Source organism: Pseudophryne corroboree, chromosome 10 (assembly GCF_028390025.1).
Source record: "Pseudophryne corroboree isolate aPseCor3 chromosome 10, aPseCor3.hap2, whole genome shotgun sequence".
NCBI classification, from domain to species: Eukaryota; Metazoa; Chordata; class Amphibia; order Anura; family Myobatrachidae; genus Pseudophryne; species Pseudophryne corroboree.
This window is the reverse complement of record NC_086453.1, coordinates 301,079,609-301,099,575: the sequence shown is the minus strand read 5'-3', so window position 1 is coordinate 301,099,575 and position 19,967 is coordinate 301,079,609. Positions and strand designations below refer to the sequence as shown.

The 19,967-nt window shown below is 48.8% G+C and overlaps 1 protein-coding gene across 5 annotated transcripts in view; it reads right to left on the bottom strand.

The window, feature by feature from the left end:
- CHD5 (chromodomain helicase DNA binding protein 5) overlaps positions 1–19,967 on the bottom strand; it is a 477,691-nt gene that overhangs the window by 45,826 nt on the left and 411,898 nt on the right. For all 5 annotated transcript variants that reach the window (XM_063943432.1, XM_063943431.1, XM_063943430.1 and 2 more), the window contains 3 exons: positions 17,424–17,583; positions 16,756–16,835; positions 9,410–9,539 (listed from right to left, as the gene is read on the bottom strand). In XM_063943432.1, the coding sequence (XP_063799502.1) occupies positions 9,410–9,539; positions 16,756–16,835; positions 17,424–17,583 (370 nt within the window). The remainder of the gene's footprint in view (positions 1–9,409; positions 9,540–16,755; positions 16,836–17,423; positions 17,584–19,967) is intronic.

Sequence of the window (19,967 nt, the reverse complement as noted above, 5' to 3'; positions counted from 1 at the left end):
TTTAAGTATAGGTTTAAGGATTTTAAATTCAGAATGGGTCTGACCGAACCGTCCGGTTTCGGGACCACAAACAGGGTTGAGTAATCGCCCATCCCCTGCTGCAGCAGGGGAACTTTGACCACCACTTGTTGAAGGCACAACTTTTGAATTGCTGCTAAAACTACCTCCCTCTCTGGGGAAGAAGTCGGCAGTGCCGATTTGAAAAACCGGCGAGGAGGCACCTCTTCGAATTCCAGCTTGTACCCCTGGGAAACAATGTCTATTGCCCAGGGATCCCCCTGAGAGTGAACCCAGACCTGGCTGAAAAGACGGGAGCAGACTTCTCCCGCGGAGCCCCAGTGTCATGCGGTGGATTTAGTAGAAGCCGGGGAGGACTTTTGTTCCTGGGAACTGGCTGTAGCTGGCAGCTTTTTCCCCTTGCCCTTACCTCTGGCAAGAAATGAAGATCCCCGAGCTCTTTTGGATCAGCAGATAAGGTATCGGTCCACGCTATTACAGCGCTACAAACCCAAGCCGACGCTATCGCCGGCCTGAGTAATGTACCGGTATGTGTGTAAATTGACTTCAAGGTAGTTTCCAGCTTCCGATCAGCAGGATCCCTGAGGGCAGCGGTATCCTGAGACGGCAGCGCCACCTTTTTGGAAAGGCGCGTCAACGCTTTGTCCACCCTTGGGGAGGGTTCCCACCGTATCCTGTCCTTGATCGGGAAAGGATACGCCATAAGAATCCTCTTGGGAATCTGCAGTTTCTTGTCTGGAGTTTCCCAAGCACTTTCAAATAACTCATTTAATTCAAAAGAAGGTGGAAAAGTAACCTCAGGCTTCTTTTCTTTAAACATGTGGATCTTTGGATTAGGCACCGCGGGGTCATCTATAATATGCAGCACATCCTTTATAGCAATAATCATATAATGAATACTCTTTGCCAATTTTGGCTGCAACCTCGCATCATCATAATCGACACTGGATTCAGAATCCGTGTCGGTATCTGTGTCAACTACCGGAGAAAGTGGGCGTTTTTGAGACCCAGAAGGCCCCTGTGACATAGGGAAAGGCAGGATATGAGCCTCTGTACTGTCCAAACGTTTGTGCAATAAATTCACATTTGCATTTAAAATATTCCACATATCCATCCAGTCATGTGTCGGCGTTGCCGACGGAGACACCACACTCATGCGCTCCCCCTCATCCCTAGGAGAGCCTTCCGCTTCAGACATGCCGACACGCACGTACCGACACACCACACACTCAGGGAAAGGTCTAATCTGGAGACAGTTCCCCCACAAGGCCCTTTGGAGAGACAGAGAGAGAGTATGCCAGCACACACCCAGCGCCAATAACCCTGGAAAAAATTACCCAGATACAGCACTCTTTATATATTCACTGTGCCAAATTATGTGCCCCTTCTTTAAAAAACTCTGTCACCGGTGATCAGCAGGGGAGAGTCCGGGGAGCCAGCTTCTCAGCGTGTGCTGTGGAGAAAATGGCGCTGGTGAGTGCTGAGGGAGAAGCCCCGCCTCCTCAGTGGCGGGCTTCGGTCCCGCTCTTTTAAACAAAACTGGCGGGGATACTCTAAAAACAACACAAATTAGTGTATGTATACTTATAGCCAGTCCTAGAGGTATACATTGCTGCCCAGGGCGCCCCCCCCCCCCCCGCACCCAACAGTGCCCGCTGTGTGTGATCTGTGTGGGAGCAATGAACCTCACTGAAGATCTGAAGTCTTCTGCCGCCTCTGAAGTCTTCTGTCTTCCTATACTCACCCGGCTTCTATCTTCCGGCTCTGCGAGGAGGACGGCGGCGCGGCTCCGGGACGAACCGCTAGGGAGACCTGCGTTCTGACTCCCTCTGGAGCTAATGGTGTCCAGTAGCCTAAGAAGCAGAGCCTAGCACTTAAGTAGGTCTGCTTCTCTCTCCTCAGTCCCACGATGCAGGGAGCCTGTTGCCAGCAGGTCTCCCTGAAAATAAAAAACCTAACAAAATACTTTCTTTCAGGAAGCTCAGGAGAGCTCCCTGTAGTGCACCCAGTCTCCTCTGGGCACAGTATTAAACTGAGGTCTGGAGGAGGGGCATAGAGGGAGGAGCCAGTGCACACCCATACCTAAAGTTCTTTTTTAGTGCCCATGTCTCCTGCGGAGCCCGTCTATTCCCCATGGTCCTTACGGAGTCCCCAGCATCCTCTAGGACGTAAGAGAAAATATTTATATTAATTCCTATAGAGGAGCAAGATTATTATAATTTGATACCAGTGGACACATCATAAAGGTATTTCTTGCTGTGTGACAGGCAGTACAGCTGTTTGCAGTTGACAAAAATCACTAATGATTATTTGAGGTCCTAAATGAGCATAAATGAAGCAGTGTTTCAGGTGAAAATCCAAAGAGTTACATTTAATGAAGGAGGGGTTCTATAAAACTTGGGAGATTGGTCTTTGACATAGGGACTTTTTACAATGTATGCCCTGAGATTTGTCCACCTTCGCACATACAGGGATGCAATAATTTGCAGAAGCATCTCAGCAAAGCAGAGAAAGAGGGGCTAATTCTAGTGTTTGTGTGACAGCATTGGATAATAAAGCTTCATCTAAACGCTTTAATGCATAAACCCCAAAGCATCATATTTGCAAAAGAATCTGGAACGTCGTGATAAAAGATAGTTATCATTATCCACATACATTTTATACTGTGCAACTAAATGTGATTTGTTATGACCCGGAAATATTGCAAGCAGATAAAGACAGAGCAGGATGCCCCTGACTGAACCTTATGCTGGCCAATGAGTGACCTTATTCGGTGTATCCATCGCTTACTCTGGAGTCAACTTACAAGCTATGGGGGCTTCCCCAAGTGCACCACTACTTTGCGTCTTATTTTAAAATCAGCAAAAAATAAGATTTTACTCACCGGTAAATCTATTTCTCGTAGTCCGTAGTGGATGCTGGGAACTCCGAAAGGACCATGGGGAATAGCGGCTCCGCAGGAGACTGGGCACAACTAAAGAAAGCTTTTAGGTCACCTGGTGTGCACTGGCTCCTCCCACTATGACCCTCCTCCAAGCCTCAGTTAGGACACTGTGCCCGGACGAGCTGACATAATAAGGAAGGATTTTGAATCCCGGGTAAGACTCATACCAGCCACACCAATCACACCGTATAACTCGTGATACTATACCCAGTTTAACAGTATGAAAACAACTGAGCCTCTTAACAGATGGCTCAACAATAACCCTTTAGTTAACAATAACTATGTACAAGTATTGCAGACAATCCGCACTTGGGATGGGCGCCCAGCATCCACTACGGACTACGAGAAATAGATTTACCGGTGAGTAAAATCTTATTTTCTCTGACGTCCTAGTGGATGCTGGGAACTCCGAAAGGACCATGGGGATTATACCAAAGCTCCCAAACGGGCGGGAGAGTGCGGATGACTCTGCAGCACCGAATGAGAGAACTCAAGGTCCTCCTCAGCCAGGGTATCAAATTTGTAGAATTTTGCAAACGTGTTTGCCCCTGACCAAGTAGCAGCTCGGCAAAGTTGTAAAGCCGAGACCCGTCGGGCAGCCGCCCAAGATGAGCCCACCTTCCTTGTGGAATGGGCTTTTACTGATTTAGGATGCGGCAGTCCAGCCGCAGAATGCGCCAGCTGAATTGTGCTACAAATCCAGCGAGCAATAGTCTGCTTAGAAGCAGGAGCACCCAGTTTGTTGGGTGCATACAGGATAAATAGCGAGTCAGTTTTCCTGACTCTAGCCGTCCTGGAAACATAAATTTTCAAGGCCCTGACTACGTCCAGTAACTTGGAATCCTCCAAGTCCCCTAGTAGCCAAGGCCAATAACATGACCACTTTCCACGTGAGATATTTTAGATCCACGGTTTTAAGTGGCTCAAACCAATGTGATTTTAAGAAACTCAACACCACGTTGAGATCCCAAGGTGCCACTGGAGGCACAAACGGGGGCTGAATATGCAGCACTCCTTTCACAAACGTCTGAACTTCAGGTAGTGAAGCTAGTTCTTTCTGGAAGAAAATCGACAGATCTGTACCTTAATGGAGCCTAATTTCAGGCCCATAGTCACTCCTGCTTGTAGGAAATGCAGAAATCGACCTAGTTGAAATTCCTCTGTTGGGGCCTTTTTGGCCTCACACCAAGCAACATATTTCCGCCATATGCGGTGATAATGCTTTGCAGTTACATCTTTCCTGGCTTTAATCAGCGTAGGAATGACTTCCTCCGGAATGCCCTTTTCCTTCAGGATCCGGCGTTCAACCGCCATGCCGTCAAACGCAGCCGCGGTAAGTCTTGGAACAGACAGGGCCCCTGCTGCAGCAGGTCCTGTCTGAGCGGCAGAGGCCATGGGTCCTCTGATCATCTCTTGAAGTTCCGGGTACCACGCTCGTCTTGGCCAATCCGGAACCACGAGTATTGTTCTTACTCCTCGTTTTCTTATTATTCTCAGTACCCTTGGTATGAGAGGCAGAGGAGGGAACACATAGACTGACTGGTACACCCACGGTGTCACTAGAGCGTCCACAGCTATTGCCTGAGGGTCCCTTGACCTGGCGCAATATCTCTCTAGTTTTTTGTTTAGACGGGACGCCATCATGTCCACCTGTGGCCGTTCCCATCGATTTACAATCAGCTTGAAGACTTCTGGATGAAGTCCCCACTCTCCCGGGTGGAGGTCGTGCCTGCTGAGAAAGTCTGCTTCCCAGCTGTCCACTCCCGGAATGAACACTGCTGACAGTGCTAGTACGTGATTTTCCGCCCATCGGAGAATCCTTGTGGCTTCTGCCATTGCCATCCTGCTTCTTGTGCCACCCTGTCGATTTACATGGGCGACTGCCGTGATGTTGTCTGACTGGATCAGTACCGGCTGGTGTAGAAGCAGGGATTTTGCCTGACTTAGGGCATTGTAAATGGCCCTTAGTTCCAGAATATTTATGTGTAGGGAAGTCTCCTGACTCGACCATAGTCCTTGGAAGTTTCTTCCCTGTGCGACTGCGCCCCAGCCTCGAAGGCTGGCATCCGTGGTCACCAGGACCCAGTCCTGTATGCCGAATCTGCGGCCCTCTAGAAGATGAGCACTCTGCAGCCACCACAGCAGAGACACCCTGGTTCTTGGAGACAGGGTTATTAGGCGATGCATCTGAAGATGCGATCCGGACCATTGGTCCAACAGGTCCCACTGAAAGATTCTGGCATGGAACCTGCCGAAAAGAATTGCTTCGTAAGAAGCCACCATCTTTCCAAGGACCCGCGTGCAGTGATGCACCGATACCTGTTTTGGTTTCAGGAGGTCTCTGACTAGAGATGACAGCTCCTTGGCTTTCTCCTCCGGGAGAAACACTTTTTTCTGGACTGTATCCAGAATCATACCAAGGAACAGTAGACGTGTCGTCGGTACCAGCTGTGATTTTGGAATATTCAGAATCCAACCGTGCTGGTGTAGCACCTCCTGAGATAGTGCTACTCCCACCAACAACTGCTCCTTGGACCTCGCCTTTATTAGGAGATCGTCCAACTACGGGATAATTAAAACTCCCTTTTTTCGAAGGAGTATCATCATTTCCGCCATTACCTTGGTAAACACCCTCGGTGCCGTGGAGAGTCCAAACGGCAGCGTCTGGAATTGGTAATGGCAATCCTGTACCACAAATCTGAGGTACTCCTGGTGAGGATAGTAAATGGGGACATGCAGGTAAGCATCCTTGATGTCCAGGGATACCATGTAATCCCCCTCGTCCAGGCTTGCAATAACCGCCCTGAGCGATTCCATCTTGAACTTGAATTTTTTTATGTATGTGTTCAAGGATTTCAAATTTAAAATGGGTCTCACCGAACCGTCCGGTTTCGGTACCACAAACAGTGTGGAATAGTAACCCCGTCCTTGTTGAAGTAGGGGCACCTTGATTATCACCTGCTGGGAATACAGCTTGTGAATTGCCGCTAGCACAGCCTCCCTGTCTGAAGGAGTAATCGGCAAGGCAGATTTTAGGAACCGGTGGGGTGGAGACGCCTCGAATTCCAGTTTGTACCCTTGAGATACTATTTGCAGGATCCAGGGATCCACCTGTGAGCGAGCCCACTGATCGCTGAAATTTTTGAGGCGGCCCCCCCACCGTACCTGGCTCCGCCTGTGGAGCCCCACCGTCATGCGGCGGACTTGGAAGAAGCGAGGGAGGACTTTTGCTCCTGGGAACCTGCTGTTTGTTGCAGCCTTTTTCCCCTACCTCTGCCTCTGGACAAAAAGGACCCGCCTTTTCCACGCCTGTTTTTCTGAGTCCGAAAGGACTGTACCTGATAAAACGGCGCCTTTTTAGGCTGTGAGGGAACATGGGGTAAAAATGCTGACTTCCCAGCAGTTGCTGTGGAAACTAGGTCCGAGAGACCATCCCCAAATAACTCCTCACCCTTATAAGGCAAAACTTCCATGTGCCTTTTTGAATCTGCATCCCCTGTCCACTGGCGAGTCCATAAGCCTCTCCTAGCAGAAATGGACAATGCACTTATTTTAGATGCCAGCCGGCAGATCTCCCTCTGTGCATCTCTCATGTATAAGACTGAGTCTTTTATATGCTCTATGGTTAGCAGAATAGTGTCCCTGTCTAGGGTGTCAATATTTTCTGACAGGGAATCTGACCACGCAGCGGCAGCACTGCACATCCATGCTGATGCAATAGCTGGTCTAAGTATAATGCCTGAGTGTGTATATACAGACTTCAGGATCGCCTCCTGCTTTCTATCAGCAGGTTCCTTGAGGGCGGCCGTATCCGGAGACGGTAGTGCCACCTTTTTTGACAAACGTGTGAGCGCTTTATCCACCCTAGGGGGTGTCTCCCAACGTGACCTATCCTCTGGCGGGAAAGGGAACGCCATTAGTAACTTCTTAGAGATTACCAATCTTTTATCAGGGAAAGCCCACGCTTCTTCACACACTTCATTTAATTCTTCTGATGGGGGAAAAACTACGGGTAGTTTTTTCTCCCCAAACATAATACCCTTTCTAGTGGTACCTGGGTTTATATCAGAAATTTGTAACACCTCTTTCATTGCTTCAATCATGCAACGAATGGCCTTAGTGGACATTAGACTAGACTCATCGTCGTCGACACTGGTGTCAGTATCCGTGTCGACATCCGCGTCTGCCATCTGAGGTAGCGGGCGTTTTAGAGCCCCCGATGGCCTTTGAGACGCCTGGACAGGCACGAGCTGAGAAGCCGGCTGTCCCGCATTTGGCATGTTGTCAAATTTTTTTGTGTAAGGAGTCGACACGTGTACGCAATTCCTTCCATAAGTCCATCCACTCCCCGCAGGGGGTGACATCCCTTCTATAGGCATCTGCTCCGCCTCCACATCATTATCCTCATCAAACATGTCGACACAGCCGTACCGACACACCGCACACACACAGGGAATGCTCTAACAGAGGACAGGACCCACAAAAGCCCTTTGGGGAGACAGAGTGAGAGTATGCCAGCACACACCAGAGCGCTATATAATGCAGGGACTAACTGAATTATGGGGGTAATTCCAAGTTGATCGCAGCAGGATTTTTGATAGCAATTGGGCAAAACCATGCGCACTGCAGGGGAGGCAGATATAACATTTGCAGAAAGAGTTAGATATGGGTGGGTTATATTGTTTCTGTGCAGGGTAAATACTGGCTGCTTTATTTTACACTGCAAATTAGATTTCAGATTGAACACACCACACCCAAATCTAACTCTCTCTGCACATGTTATATCTGTCCCCCCTGCAGTGCACATGGTTTTGCCCAATTGCTATCAAAAATCCTGCTGCGATCAACTTGGAATTACCCCCTATGTCCCCTATAGCTGCTGTTATATATACTGCGCCTAAATTTAGTGCCCCCCCTCTCTTTTTTACCCTTTTCTGTAGTGTAGACTGCAGGGGAGAGCCAGGGAGCTTCCTTCCAGCGGAGCTGTGAGGGAAAAATGGCGGCAGTGTACTGAGGGAGATAGCTCCGCCCCTTTTTCGCTGACTTTTCTCCCGCTTTTTTATGGATTCTGGCAGGGGTAATTATCACATATATAGCCTCTGGGGCTATATATTGTGGTATTTTTGCCAGCCAAGGTGTTTTTATTGCTGCTCAGGGCGCCCCCCCCCTAGCGCCCTGCACCCTCAGTGACCGGAGTGTGAAGTGTGTATGAGGAGCAATGGCGCACAGCTGCAGTGCTGTGCGCTACCTTGGTGAAGACTGATGTCTTCTGCCGCCGATTTTCCGGACCTCTTCTTGCTTCTGGCTCTGTAAGGGGGACGGCGGCGCGGCTCCGGGACCGAACACCAAGGCCAGTTCCATGCGGTCGATCCCTCTGGAGCTAATGGTGTCCAGTAGCCTAAGAAGCCCAAGCTAGCTGCAAGCAGGTAGGTTCGCTTCTTCTCCCCTTAGTCCCTCGCTGCAGTGAGCCTGTTGCCAGCAGGTCTCACTGTAAAATAAAAAACCTAATTATATACTTTCTTTTTAGAAGCTCAGGAGAGCCCCTAGTGTGCATCCAACCTCGGCCGGGCACAAAATCTAACTGAGGCTTGGAGGAGGGTCATAGTGGGAGGAGCCAGTGCACACCAGGTGACCTAAAAGCTTTCTTTAGTTGTGCCTAGTCTCCTGCGGAGCCGCTATTCCCCATGGAGTTCCCAGCATCCACTAGGACGTCAGAGAAACGTAGATTAGGTGTCATTGAACTTCCTGAATAGTGAGTTTCTGTGTGGAAGTATGTGCCAGTCCCTATATGGTTCAGCCATGACCCACTGTATTCAGCAAGACATGATCCAAGGGGTTTCACGGTGTGCTTCCAGGGCTTCCTAAATAAGCTTCAATGAAGATCTCCTTTTTAAGGGCTAAACAAATAGTTATGAGACTATAGCCAATCAGTGCAATGGCAAGTGATAATTATACAGTGTATCATTGTGCTTTATGGTTTCTGTATTATAATTAGCTTACTTATACCCCTTTTACACCACCAGCTAGTAACACGGGTTATTGCACATGAACATGCATAACCCGTGTTGCTGGCTGGTGTAAAAGGGTCGAGTTGGAGTAGTCCGGCTCGAGTGACTCGGTATTCCAACTCGGGAAGTTTGCGGGGTTGAACACGTGTTCAACCTGGCAACCTGAGTAGTATAAACGGTAGCCAGGTCGATGCGACCCGGCTACCGTTTACACTCTATGTGCGGGCGGCGCTTGGAGATCATGTGATCTCCAAGCGCCGCCCCCGTCGCGTCACCGGCAACGTCACCAACCCGGCAATATGCCGGGATGGTGACACCGGTGTAAAAGGGGGCTGACGCTGGTCGCAGCCGGGTAGCTCCTGTGTCAGGGCTCCCGACTGCGACACGCTTTCTTTGGTCTAAAAGCGGTATAACAGTATCTGGTATACTGAGTTTGTACCTTTTTGATTCTGGATCAATGTCTCTTTCTCATCCTCCTCATCATCTCCAGATTCTTTTTTCCTATTTTCTTTGTTTTCAAGACATTCTGGTTTTTCTTCAAGTTCTTCTTTCTCCAGCTTGGTAGGAAGCTAAGAGAAATATGTAATTTTATTATACCACAAGTATTTAATACAAGCACGACACCAACCGTGCTTCCCCACCCTAAATACGGGTCCGGTATGTAATACCGACAGTCAGGATCCAGGCGGTCAGGAGACCAACGCTGGAATCCTGGCGGCGAGCGCAGTAAGTCCCCCCGTGGGCTTGCTGCGCTCACCACACTATTACATTCCCCTCGGGTGGTGGCGCGGACCACCACCCAAGTGGGAACTCGGGGCTTTGGTCGGGAGTCCGACCAGCTGTATTTCGCCGGCTGTCAGGATTTTTGCGTCAGTCTCCTGACAGCCGCGTAAATTAGCTGCATCCCCATAAATACCATCACATCTAGTAAAGGTAACACACTTAAAAAAAGAAATGAGTTTTCATAAAAAAACATTAAAACAAACATTGGTAAATTTTTATAATACTCTTGTTATACAGCAGCTGTTCCTGGTCTTCTATACCATTAAATTATTAAACAGTAATGCTTGATGGCTGTAAATCGATAATCTATAGTACATCTTTATTTAAAATTATTTGTACTTTAGTAAGGTTCCGAAATGTTTACATTTTTTTAAGTTTTTGTTATGTGAACTTAAATCTATTACAACTACAATCTAATACAATAGGAAACATATTCAGTTATCCAGCACGCTTCCCACCCATGCAGGGAAAAGTTCTTAGATTAAAATAAGAATTTACTCACCGGTAATTCTATTTCTCGTAGTCCGTAGTGGATGCTGGGAACTCCGTAAGGACCATGGGGAATAGATGGCTCCGCAGGAGACTGGGCACATCTAAAGAAAGATTTAGGACTATCTGGTGTGCACTGGCTCCTCCCCCTATGACCCTCCTCCAAGCCTCAGTTAGGACACTGTGCCCGGAAGAGCTGACACAATAAGGAAGGATTTTGAATCCCGGGTAAGACTCATACCAGCCACACCAATCACACCGTATAACTCGTGATAGGAACCCCAGTTAACAGTATGATAACAAAAGGAGCCTCTGAACAGATGGCTCGCAATAACAACCCGATTTGTGTAACAATAACTATTTACAAGTATTGCAGACAATCCGCACTTGGGATGGGCGCCCAGCATCCACTACGGACTACGAGAAATAGAATTACCGGTGAGTAAATTCTTATTTTCTCTGACGTCCTAGTGGATGCTGGGAACTCCGTAAGGACCATGGGGATTATACCAAAGCTCCCAAACGGGCGGGAGAGTGCGGATGACTCTGCAGCACCGAATGAGAGAACTCCAGGTCCTCCTCAGCCAGGGTATCAAATTTATAGAATTTTGCAAACGTGTTTGCCCCTGACCAAGTAGCAGCTCGGCAAAGTTGTAAAGCCGAGACCCCTCGGGCAGCCGCCCAAGATGAGCCCACCTTCCTTGTGGAATGGGCTTTTACAGATTTAGGCTGCGGTAGTCCCACCGCAGAATGCGCCAGCTGAATAGTGCTACAAATCCAGCGCGCGATAGTCTGCTTAGAAGCAGGAGCACCCAGTTTGTTGGGTGCATACAGGATAAACAGCGAGTCAGTTTTCCTGACTCCAGCCGTCCTGGAAACATAAATTTTCAGGGCCCTGACTTCGTCCAGTAACTTGGAATCCTCCAAGTCCCTAGTAGCCGCAGGCACCACAATAGGCTGGTTCAAGTGAAACGCTGATACCACCTTCGGGAGAAACTGAGGACGAGTCCTCAACTCTGCCCTATCCATATGGAAAATCAGATAAGGGCTTTTACAGGACAAAGCCGCCAATTCTGACACACGCCTGGCCGAAGCCAGGGCCAACAGCATGACCACTTTCCACGTGAGATATTTCAAATCCACAGTCTTAAGTGGTTCAAACCAATGTGATTTCAGGAACTCCAAAACCACATTGAGATCCCAAGGTGCCACTGGGGGCACAAAAGGAGGCTGAATATGCAGAACTCCTTTGACAAAAGTCTGAACTTCAGGCAGTGAAGCCAGTTCTTTCTGGAAGAAAATCGACAGGGCCGAAATCTGAACCTTAATGGACCCCAATTTGAGGCCCAACGTCACCCCTGCTTGCAGGAAATGCAGGAATCGACCCAGTTGAAATTCCTCCGTTGGGGCCTTCCTGGCCTCACACCAAGCAACATATTTCCGCCAAATGCGGTGATAATGTTTTGCGGTGACATCCTTCCTGGCTTTGATCAGGGTAGGGATGACTTCCTCCGGAATGCCCTTTTCCTTCAGGATCCGGTGTTCAACCGCCATGCCGTCAAACGTAGCCGCGGTAAGTCTTGGAACAGACAGGGCCCCTGCTGCAGCAGGTCTTGTCTGAGCAGCAGAGGCCAAGGGTCCTCTGAAAGCATCTCTTGAAGTTCCGGGTACCAAGCTCTTCTTGGCCAATCCGGAACCACGAGTATAGTTTTCACTCCTCGCCTTCGTATTATTCTCAGTACCTTGGGAATGAGAGGCAGAGGAGGAAACACATAAACCGACTAGTACACCCACGGTGTTACTAGAGCGTCCACAGCGATCGCCTGAGGGTCCCTTGACCTGGCGCAATATCTTTTTAGCTTTTTGTTGAGGCGGGACGCCATCATGTCCACCTGTGGTCTTTCCCAACGGTTTACTAGCATTTGGAAGACTTCTGGATGAAGTCCCCATTCTCCCGGGTGGAGGTCGTGCCTGCTGAGGAAGTCTGCTTCCCAGTTGTCCACTCCCGGAATGAACACTGCTGTCAGTGCTAACACATGATTTTCCGCCCATCGGAGAATCCTTGTGGCTTCTGCCATTGCCCTCCTGCTTCTTGTGCCACCCTGTCTGTTTACATGGGCGACCGCCGTGACGTTGTCTGATTGGATCAGTACCGGCTGGTTCTGAAGCAGGGGCCTTGCTTGGCTTAGGGCATTGTAAATGGCCCTTAGCTCCAGAATATTTATGTGAAGCGAAATCTCCTGATTTGACCACAGTCCTTGGAAATTTCTTCCCTGTGTGACTGCACCCCAGCCCCGAAGGCTGGCATCCGTGGTCACCAGGACCCAGTCCTGTATTCCGAATCTGCGGCCCTCTAGTAGATGAGCCCTCTGCAGCCACCACAGCAGCGACACCCTGGTCCTTGCCGACAGGGTTATCCGCTGTTGCATCTGGAGATGGGACCCGGACCATTTGTCCAACAGGTCCCACTGGAAAGTCCTTGCGTGGAACCTTCCGAATGGAATTGCTTCGTACGAAGCTACCATTTTTCCCAGGACTCGTGTGCATTGATGTACCGACACCTGTCCCGGTTTTAGGAGGTCTCTGACTAGAGATGACAACTCCTCGGCTTTTTCCACTGGAAGAAACACTTTTTTCTGGTCTGTGTCCAGAATCATTCCCAGGAACAGTAGACGTGTCGTCGGGACCAGCTGTGACTTTGGAATATTGAGAATCCAGCCGTGCTGTTGTAGCACTTCCCGAGAAAGTGCTACCCCCACTACCAACTGTTCCTTGGACCTCGCTTTTATCAGGAGATCGTCCAAGTACGGGATAATTAAAACTCCCTTCTTGCGAAGGAGTATCATCATTTCGGCCATTACCTTGGTAAAGACCCTCGGTGCCGTGGATAACCCAAACGGCAGCGTCTGGAACTGATAGTGACAGTCCTGTACCACAAATCTGAGGTACTCCTGGTGAGGAGGGTAAATGGGGATATGCAGGTACGCATCCTTGATGTCCAGGGAGACCATGTAATCCCCCTCGTCCAGGCTCGCAATAACCGCCCTGAGCGATTCCATCTTGAACTTGAACCTTTTGATATAAGTGTTCAAGGATTTTAAATTTAAGATGGGTCTCACCGAACCGTCCGGTTTCGGTACCACAAACATTGTGGAATAGTAACCCTTTCCTTGCTGAAGGAGGGGTACCTTGACAATCACTTGCTGTGAATAGTTTTTGAATAGCCACCAACACTGCCTCCCTGGCATAGGGAGTTGCCGGTAAGGCAGATTTTAGGAAACGGCGGGGGGGAGACGTCTCGAATTCCAGCCTGTACCCCTGAGATACTACTTGAAGGACCCAGGGATCCACCTGTGAGAGAGCCCACTGTGCGCTGAAATTTCTGAGACGGGCCCCCACCGTACCCGGGTCCGCCTGAGCAGCCCCAGCGTCATGCTGTGGACTTACCGGACGCAGGGGAGGACTTCTGCTCTTGGGAACTAGCTGTGTGCTGCAGCTTTTTCCCTCTACCTTTGCCTCTCTGCAGAAAGGATGAGCCTCTAGCCCTCTTGCTTTTCTGGGGCCGAAAGGACTGTACCTGATAATACGGTGCTTTCTTTTGCTGTGGGGTAGCCTGTGGCAAAAAGGTCGATTTCCCAGCAGTAGCTGTGGAAACGAGGTCCGAAAGACCCTCCCCAAACAGTTCCACCCCCTTATAGGGCAAAACTTCCATGTGCCGTTTCGAGTCGGCATCGCCTGACCATTGCCGAGTCCATAACCCCCTTCTGGCGGCAATGGACATAGCGCTTATTTTTGATGCCAGCCGGCAAATATCCCTCTGTGCATCACGCATGTATAAGACGGCGTCTTTTATATGCTCTATCGTCAGCAAAATATTGTCCCTATCCATAGTATCAATATTATCCGACAGGGAGTCTGACCACGCAGCTGCAGCACTGCACATCCATGCTGATGCAATAGCTGGTCTCAATATAATGCCCGTGTGTGTGTATATAGCTTTAAGGGTAGTTTCCTGCTTTCTATCAGCAGGTTCCTTTAGGGCGGCCGTATCCGGAGACGGTAGTGCCACCTTTTTTGATAAGCGTGTCAGCGCCTTATCTACCCTAGGGGGTGTTTCCCAACGTGACCTATCCTCTGGCGGGAAAGAGTACGCTGCCAATAACCGTTTAGAAATTATAAATTTCTTATCGGGGGAAGTCCACGCTTCCTCACACACCTCATTTAATTCCTCAGATGCAGGAAAAACTACAGGTAGTTTTTTCTCACCAAACATAATATCCTTTTTTGTGGTACCTGGGGTATTATCAGAAATGTGTAATACATTTTTTATTGCCTCAATCATGTAACGGGTGGACCTATTGGAGGGTACACTAGTCTCATCGTCGTCGACACTGGAGTCGGTATCCGTGTCGACATCTGTGTCTGTCACCTGAGGTAGCGGGCGTTTTAAAGCCCCTGATGACATTTGAGACGCTGGAACAGGCACAAGCTGAGTAGCCGGCTGTCCTATGTCGTCAAACCTTTTGTGTAAGGAGTTGACACTGTCACGTAATTCCTTCCATAAGTCCATCCACACAGGTGTCGACCCCGCAGGGGGTGACATCACATTCACAGGCATTTGCTCCGCCTCCACATCATTTTCCTCATCATACATGTCGACACAGCAGTACCGACACACAGCACACACACAAGGAATGCTCTGACAGAGGACAGGACCCCACAAAGCCCTTTGGGGAGACAGAGGGAGAGTATGCCAGCACACACCAGAGCGCTATATACCACAGGGATATCACCTATAAAGAGTGTTTTCCCTTATAGCTGCATATATATACTATACTGCGCCTAAATTTGTGCCCCCCCTCTCTTTTTTACCCTTTCTGTAGTGCAGGACTGCAGGGGAGAGCCAGGGAGCGATCCTTCCAGCGGAGCTGTGAGGGAAAATGGCGCCAGTGTGCTGAGGGAGATGGCTCCGCCCCTTTTTCGGCGGGCTTTCTCCCGCTATTTTAATAATTCTGGCAGGGGTTAATATACACCTATATAGCCCCTGGGGCTATATATGGTGTCAGTTTGCCAGCCAAGGTGCTATTTATTGCTGCTCAGGGCGCCCCCCCCCAGCGCCCTGCACCCATCAGTGACCGCAGTGTGTGGTGTGCATGAGGAGCAATGGCGCACAGCTGCAGTGCTGTGCGCTACCTTGGAGAAGACAGAAGTCTTCAGCCGCCGATTTTCCGGACCTTCTTGCTTCTGGCTCTGTAAGGGGGACGGCGGCGCGGCTCCGGGAACGGACGACGAGGTCGGGTCCTGTGTGCGATCCCTCTGGAGCTAATGGTGTCCAGTAGCCTAAGAAGCCCAAGCTACCACCACTTAGGTAGGTTCGCTTCTTCTCCCCTTAGTCCCTCGGTGCAGTGAGCCTGTTGCCAGCAGGTCTCACTGTAAAATAAAAAACCTAAACTATACTTTCTTTCTAGGAGCTCAGGAGAGCCCCTAGTGCATCCAGCTCGGCCGGGCACAGAAATCTAACTGAGGCTTGGAGGAGGGTCATAGGGGGAGGAGCCAGTGCACACCAGATAGTCCTAAATCTTTCTTTAGATGTGCCCAGTCTCCTGCGGAGCCGTCTATTCCCCATGGTCCTTACGGAGTTCCCAGCATCCACTAGGACGTCAGAGAAATAGCCTTTACCTGTGCGTTAAATCAGGGGTTAACGCATATATTCCGCGTACACTGCAGAATCAAAGGGGTTTCCCAGTGCGTTAAATCCCCCATGGTGCCTTTTCTCACAGCCTTTTCCTCGCAGCTCCTGAGGCTGTGAGATCCGGTCCACCTCTGTAGTTTAATGCGGGGGCTAACTGAATTTCCTGGCATGGCTAAATGTATATGCCCCTAGATGTTCTGGCTTTTGGGGGCTGGTATGGAATTAAAAAAAACAAAGGTAACAACCTTTACATTCTTTTGAATATAAGGGGTTATATTTATGAAGCGGAAGCTTAACTAGTCAGCGGTTGGACCTGAAAATTTAAAACAGCGTTAATATTCAGTGTAAAGCACGCTGGGCTTTATATTGAATGCAAGTGCCGCTTGAAATATTCAGCTACAACCAGCCAAGAAGCAGAGGCCGCTTCATAAATATGGCCCAAAGTATATTATATATAAACTTGTGAAAAAGGTGCAACCAACATTGAGGAGCAGGTCCAACTGTCTATGGTGATCCGATAACGTGTAATTATGCATTTATGTATAAATGCCCCCAGCAATCTGTGTATCATCTGAATGATGAGGTTGGTCCTTTCATATTGCAGTATATCACTTCTTCTGCTTCAAAGGGAACGGCCAAAGGTCACAAGACTTTTCATTTAAAAAGGAGTTTCCATTTTGATCTAATATTAAAAAACTCATCACAAGTAAAGTAATATCAGAAAGAGAGACCGGTGGGGTGGAAGTAATACTGCACAACCCACATAATCTAGCAGCAGGCTTTGATGCTATGAGGTTGGTAGAAAACAAAGGTTCCTTTACCTGGGCTTCTGATTGAGGTTTGGTCTTCTGTTCCCCATTATCGGTCTCCTCTGATAGTGCACACTGCGTTTCACATTTTTCTGTAAGAGAATAACAGATTCCTCAGTGACTTGTAGTTAGGGGCACTGCTTCACAGCATTGCCGACTGTGGGAAACAAGATCACATTCATTCAAATGATGCAAAGTTCCCCCTGTACTGCCTAGACTAGAGTATTGCTGGAATCAAAGCCAACATTGCGGAGAGATGCAGAATGGATGCTTTTGAAAACTATGGAGAAATTGTTCTGAAATATGACTTGTTCAACCCACTTTCCCAGTTTTGCAGCTGGAGTTGAGATTTGGAGAGGGGCAGGTGATCTGACCGGTGTGCATTCGCTCATACCTTTACCCAAAATAAAGTTGTACCATTCAAAGCTTTCATTTCAGCGTTTTACTATTTCATTTCAGCTTTCATTTGCATTTTCATTTATACCCTCACTCAGGTCTTACACATATATCCACCTCCCTTGTACCATAACACCTAGTAAAATAGCCTGCGCAGCCACTTTTCCTGAGACTCCAGCTGAAAAGCAGGACGGGGGCAGGGGTGTAGCAGGAATGAGGGTGGTGCACAGACATTACTGGTGCATTGCTCTAGTATAAGGGATATTTTAGTAATGGTAGTGTACCTGGTACTGTAACTGCTCCTGGTTGTATAGGAGCAGGACTTGCTGGAACCGGCGTGGTGGGATCCGATGAAACTATGTCGAAACATTTCTTATTCTCGGCACCCTCAGGGATCATATCCGGGGTACTGTACTTGCCATTCACTTTTTCAAACTCTTGTACCTTAAGGACATGCAACAAGTCAGAGATTAATTAGAAAATGACGTTTATGTCATTCACTATGATAACAGTAGACAGAATATTTCAGTTGTGCTACCTAACCCAGAAGACCTCTCAGGTTTCTTATTTATAGAAGGTTTGTATTCTGTATTCCTGGGAGGTACAATTATTTACATATAAAAGCATTTGCCAGTCACCTGACATTTTACTAGTGACCAGCCATATACTTTCCTCCTCCCGTCAGCCAGCACCGCCATAATGACTGACACGGCTGGGGATGGCGGCTGCTGCCGTCTTATGAGTACAGTAGCTCTGGATGAGTGACAAAGAAGGCTGCCTCCTTCTCTATATGTTGCCCATTCCGGCCTCTACAGAGGGAGGCTGATTGGGCTTGTTCTCTGTAAAGCGCTGCGGAATATGTGTGCGCTATATAAATAACTGGTAATAATAATAAAAAAATTGTTGAAATAAAACTCTAACTTCCCTTCCACATACACGCATACACTATTATAGGCTCAAATTAGTTAGAAGCCAATTAGTGTACTTGTCTTTGGATCAGTAGGAAAATAAGGAGAATATACACAACCAACCCAAGTTATTCAAACCCAGGGCCAAAATGCTGCAAGGCACCACAGCCAGTCAATGCTCCACTAATTTAATGTTCTTTACATATTTTGGTCTGATCCATAAGTCAGACATCATTTCATGTTATTCTTCTGTGCATGCCATGTGCTAAGCTCCAAGTGTGTCTGACTGCATTCCCTTCCATATATAGTGACTCTTGTCACATGACACGCCACTGTCACATGACACGCCACTGTTACATGACCAAAACATCATGGGATCAGCGAGTCCGGGATTTTTAACAGGCTTGCCAATCATCGATGTCCGTTAATCGGAAGATCAGATCGCCGATCGGTTTGGTGAAGGGGTCATAGATGTATGGTCCGCATTACATCATAGCTACCTACCCTTGCCACTAGGGCACACCTCAAACCACGGTGAAACACCCACAGCATCACAAATATAATATAATAAGGTGCATCAGAGGCACCATATCAAATGTCCAACTGCTGTTGACGTGGGTCACAGCTCCCCATGCATTGCTAGTGACTGTTTAAAGTCATTTGCGGCTGTTGGGTAGACTAGAACGTGGCGCTGTACAGGGACGAGAATATTCTATGAAAGGGATATCTGAATCATTTTTAACGCTTGTTTTAATTAAGATACTTTGAAAAATAGACTTTTAACAATTAATGATGCTTATGCTCTCTCGCTGGGTGGCAATGCTCCTGTAAGATAGAGTTGATATAACGGAGCAATACATTCCAGAACACTGGCGGTCGGGATGCTGGCGATCACATCAACGACACCCCGATAATGTCGACAGAGGACGGGGTAATTATTTTACCTCTCCCTGTCCCCCACCCTAACCCGCCTTGGGTGGCGGCTAGAGCTAAGATTCAAGGGGTGGCAGCTAGGACTAAGATTCAGGGGGTGGCGGCTAGGACTAAGATTCAGGGGGTGGTGGCCAAGGCTAAGATTCAAGGTGTGGCGGCTAGGACTAAGATTCAAGGGGTGGCGACTAGGGCTAAGATTCAAGGGGTGGCGACTAGGGCTAAGATGCAGGGGGTGGCGGCTAAGGCTAAGATTCAGGGGGTGGTGGCCAGGGCTAAGATTCAAGGGGTGGGGGCTAGGACTAAGATTCAAGGGGTGGCGGCTAGGACTAAGATTCAAAGGGTGGCAGATAGGGCTAAGATTCAGGGGGTGGCGGCTAGGGCTAAGATTCAGGGGGTGGTGGCAAGTGCTAAGATTCAAGGGGTGGCGGCTAGAACTAAGATTCAAGGGGTGGTGGCCAGGGCTAAGATTCAGGGGGTGGTGGCAAGGGTTAAGATTCAAAGGGTGGCAGCCAGGGCTAAGATTCAAGGGGTGGCGGCTATGGCTAAGACTCCAGGGTGGGGGGGGGGGGGGGGGGGGAGTCGCTACAGCTAACCCCCTCCCTCTAGTGCCTAACCCTAACACACCCCCGACCCTAACCCTAACAGTGACCCCAATACCTACCTCCGGGTGTCGGGATTCTGTGTAGTGTCTGGATTCCGTCATCGGTCACATGTCCGTCGGCATGATGACTGCCGGGATGCTACCCTTTACTATAATCTATTTGCACTGAGTGTAAATAGGAATAGCTTCATCCAGGGAAGACCATCTGTACTGTTCATATGTTATCAAAAATAAGATTTTAAACCTACTGGTAAATCTTTTTCTCCTAGTCCGTAGAGGATGCTGGGGACTCCGTAAGGACCATGGGGTATAGACGGCTCCGCAGGAGACATGGGCACTCTAAGACTTTAGAATGGGTGTGCACTGGCTCCTCCCTCTATGCCCCT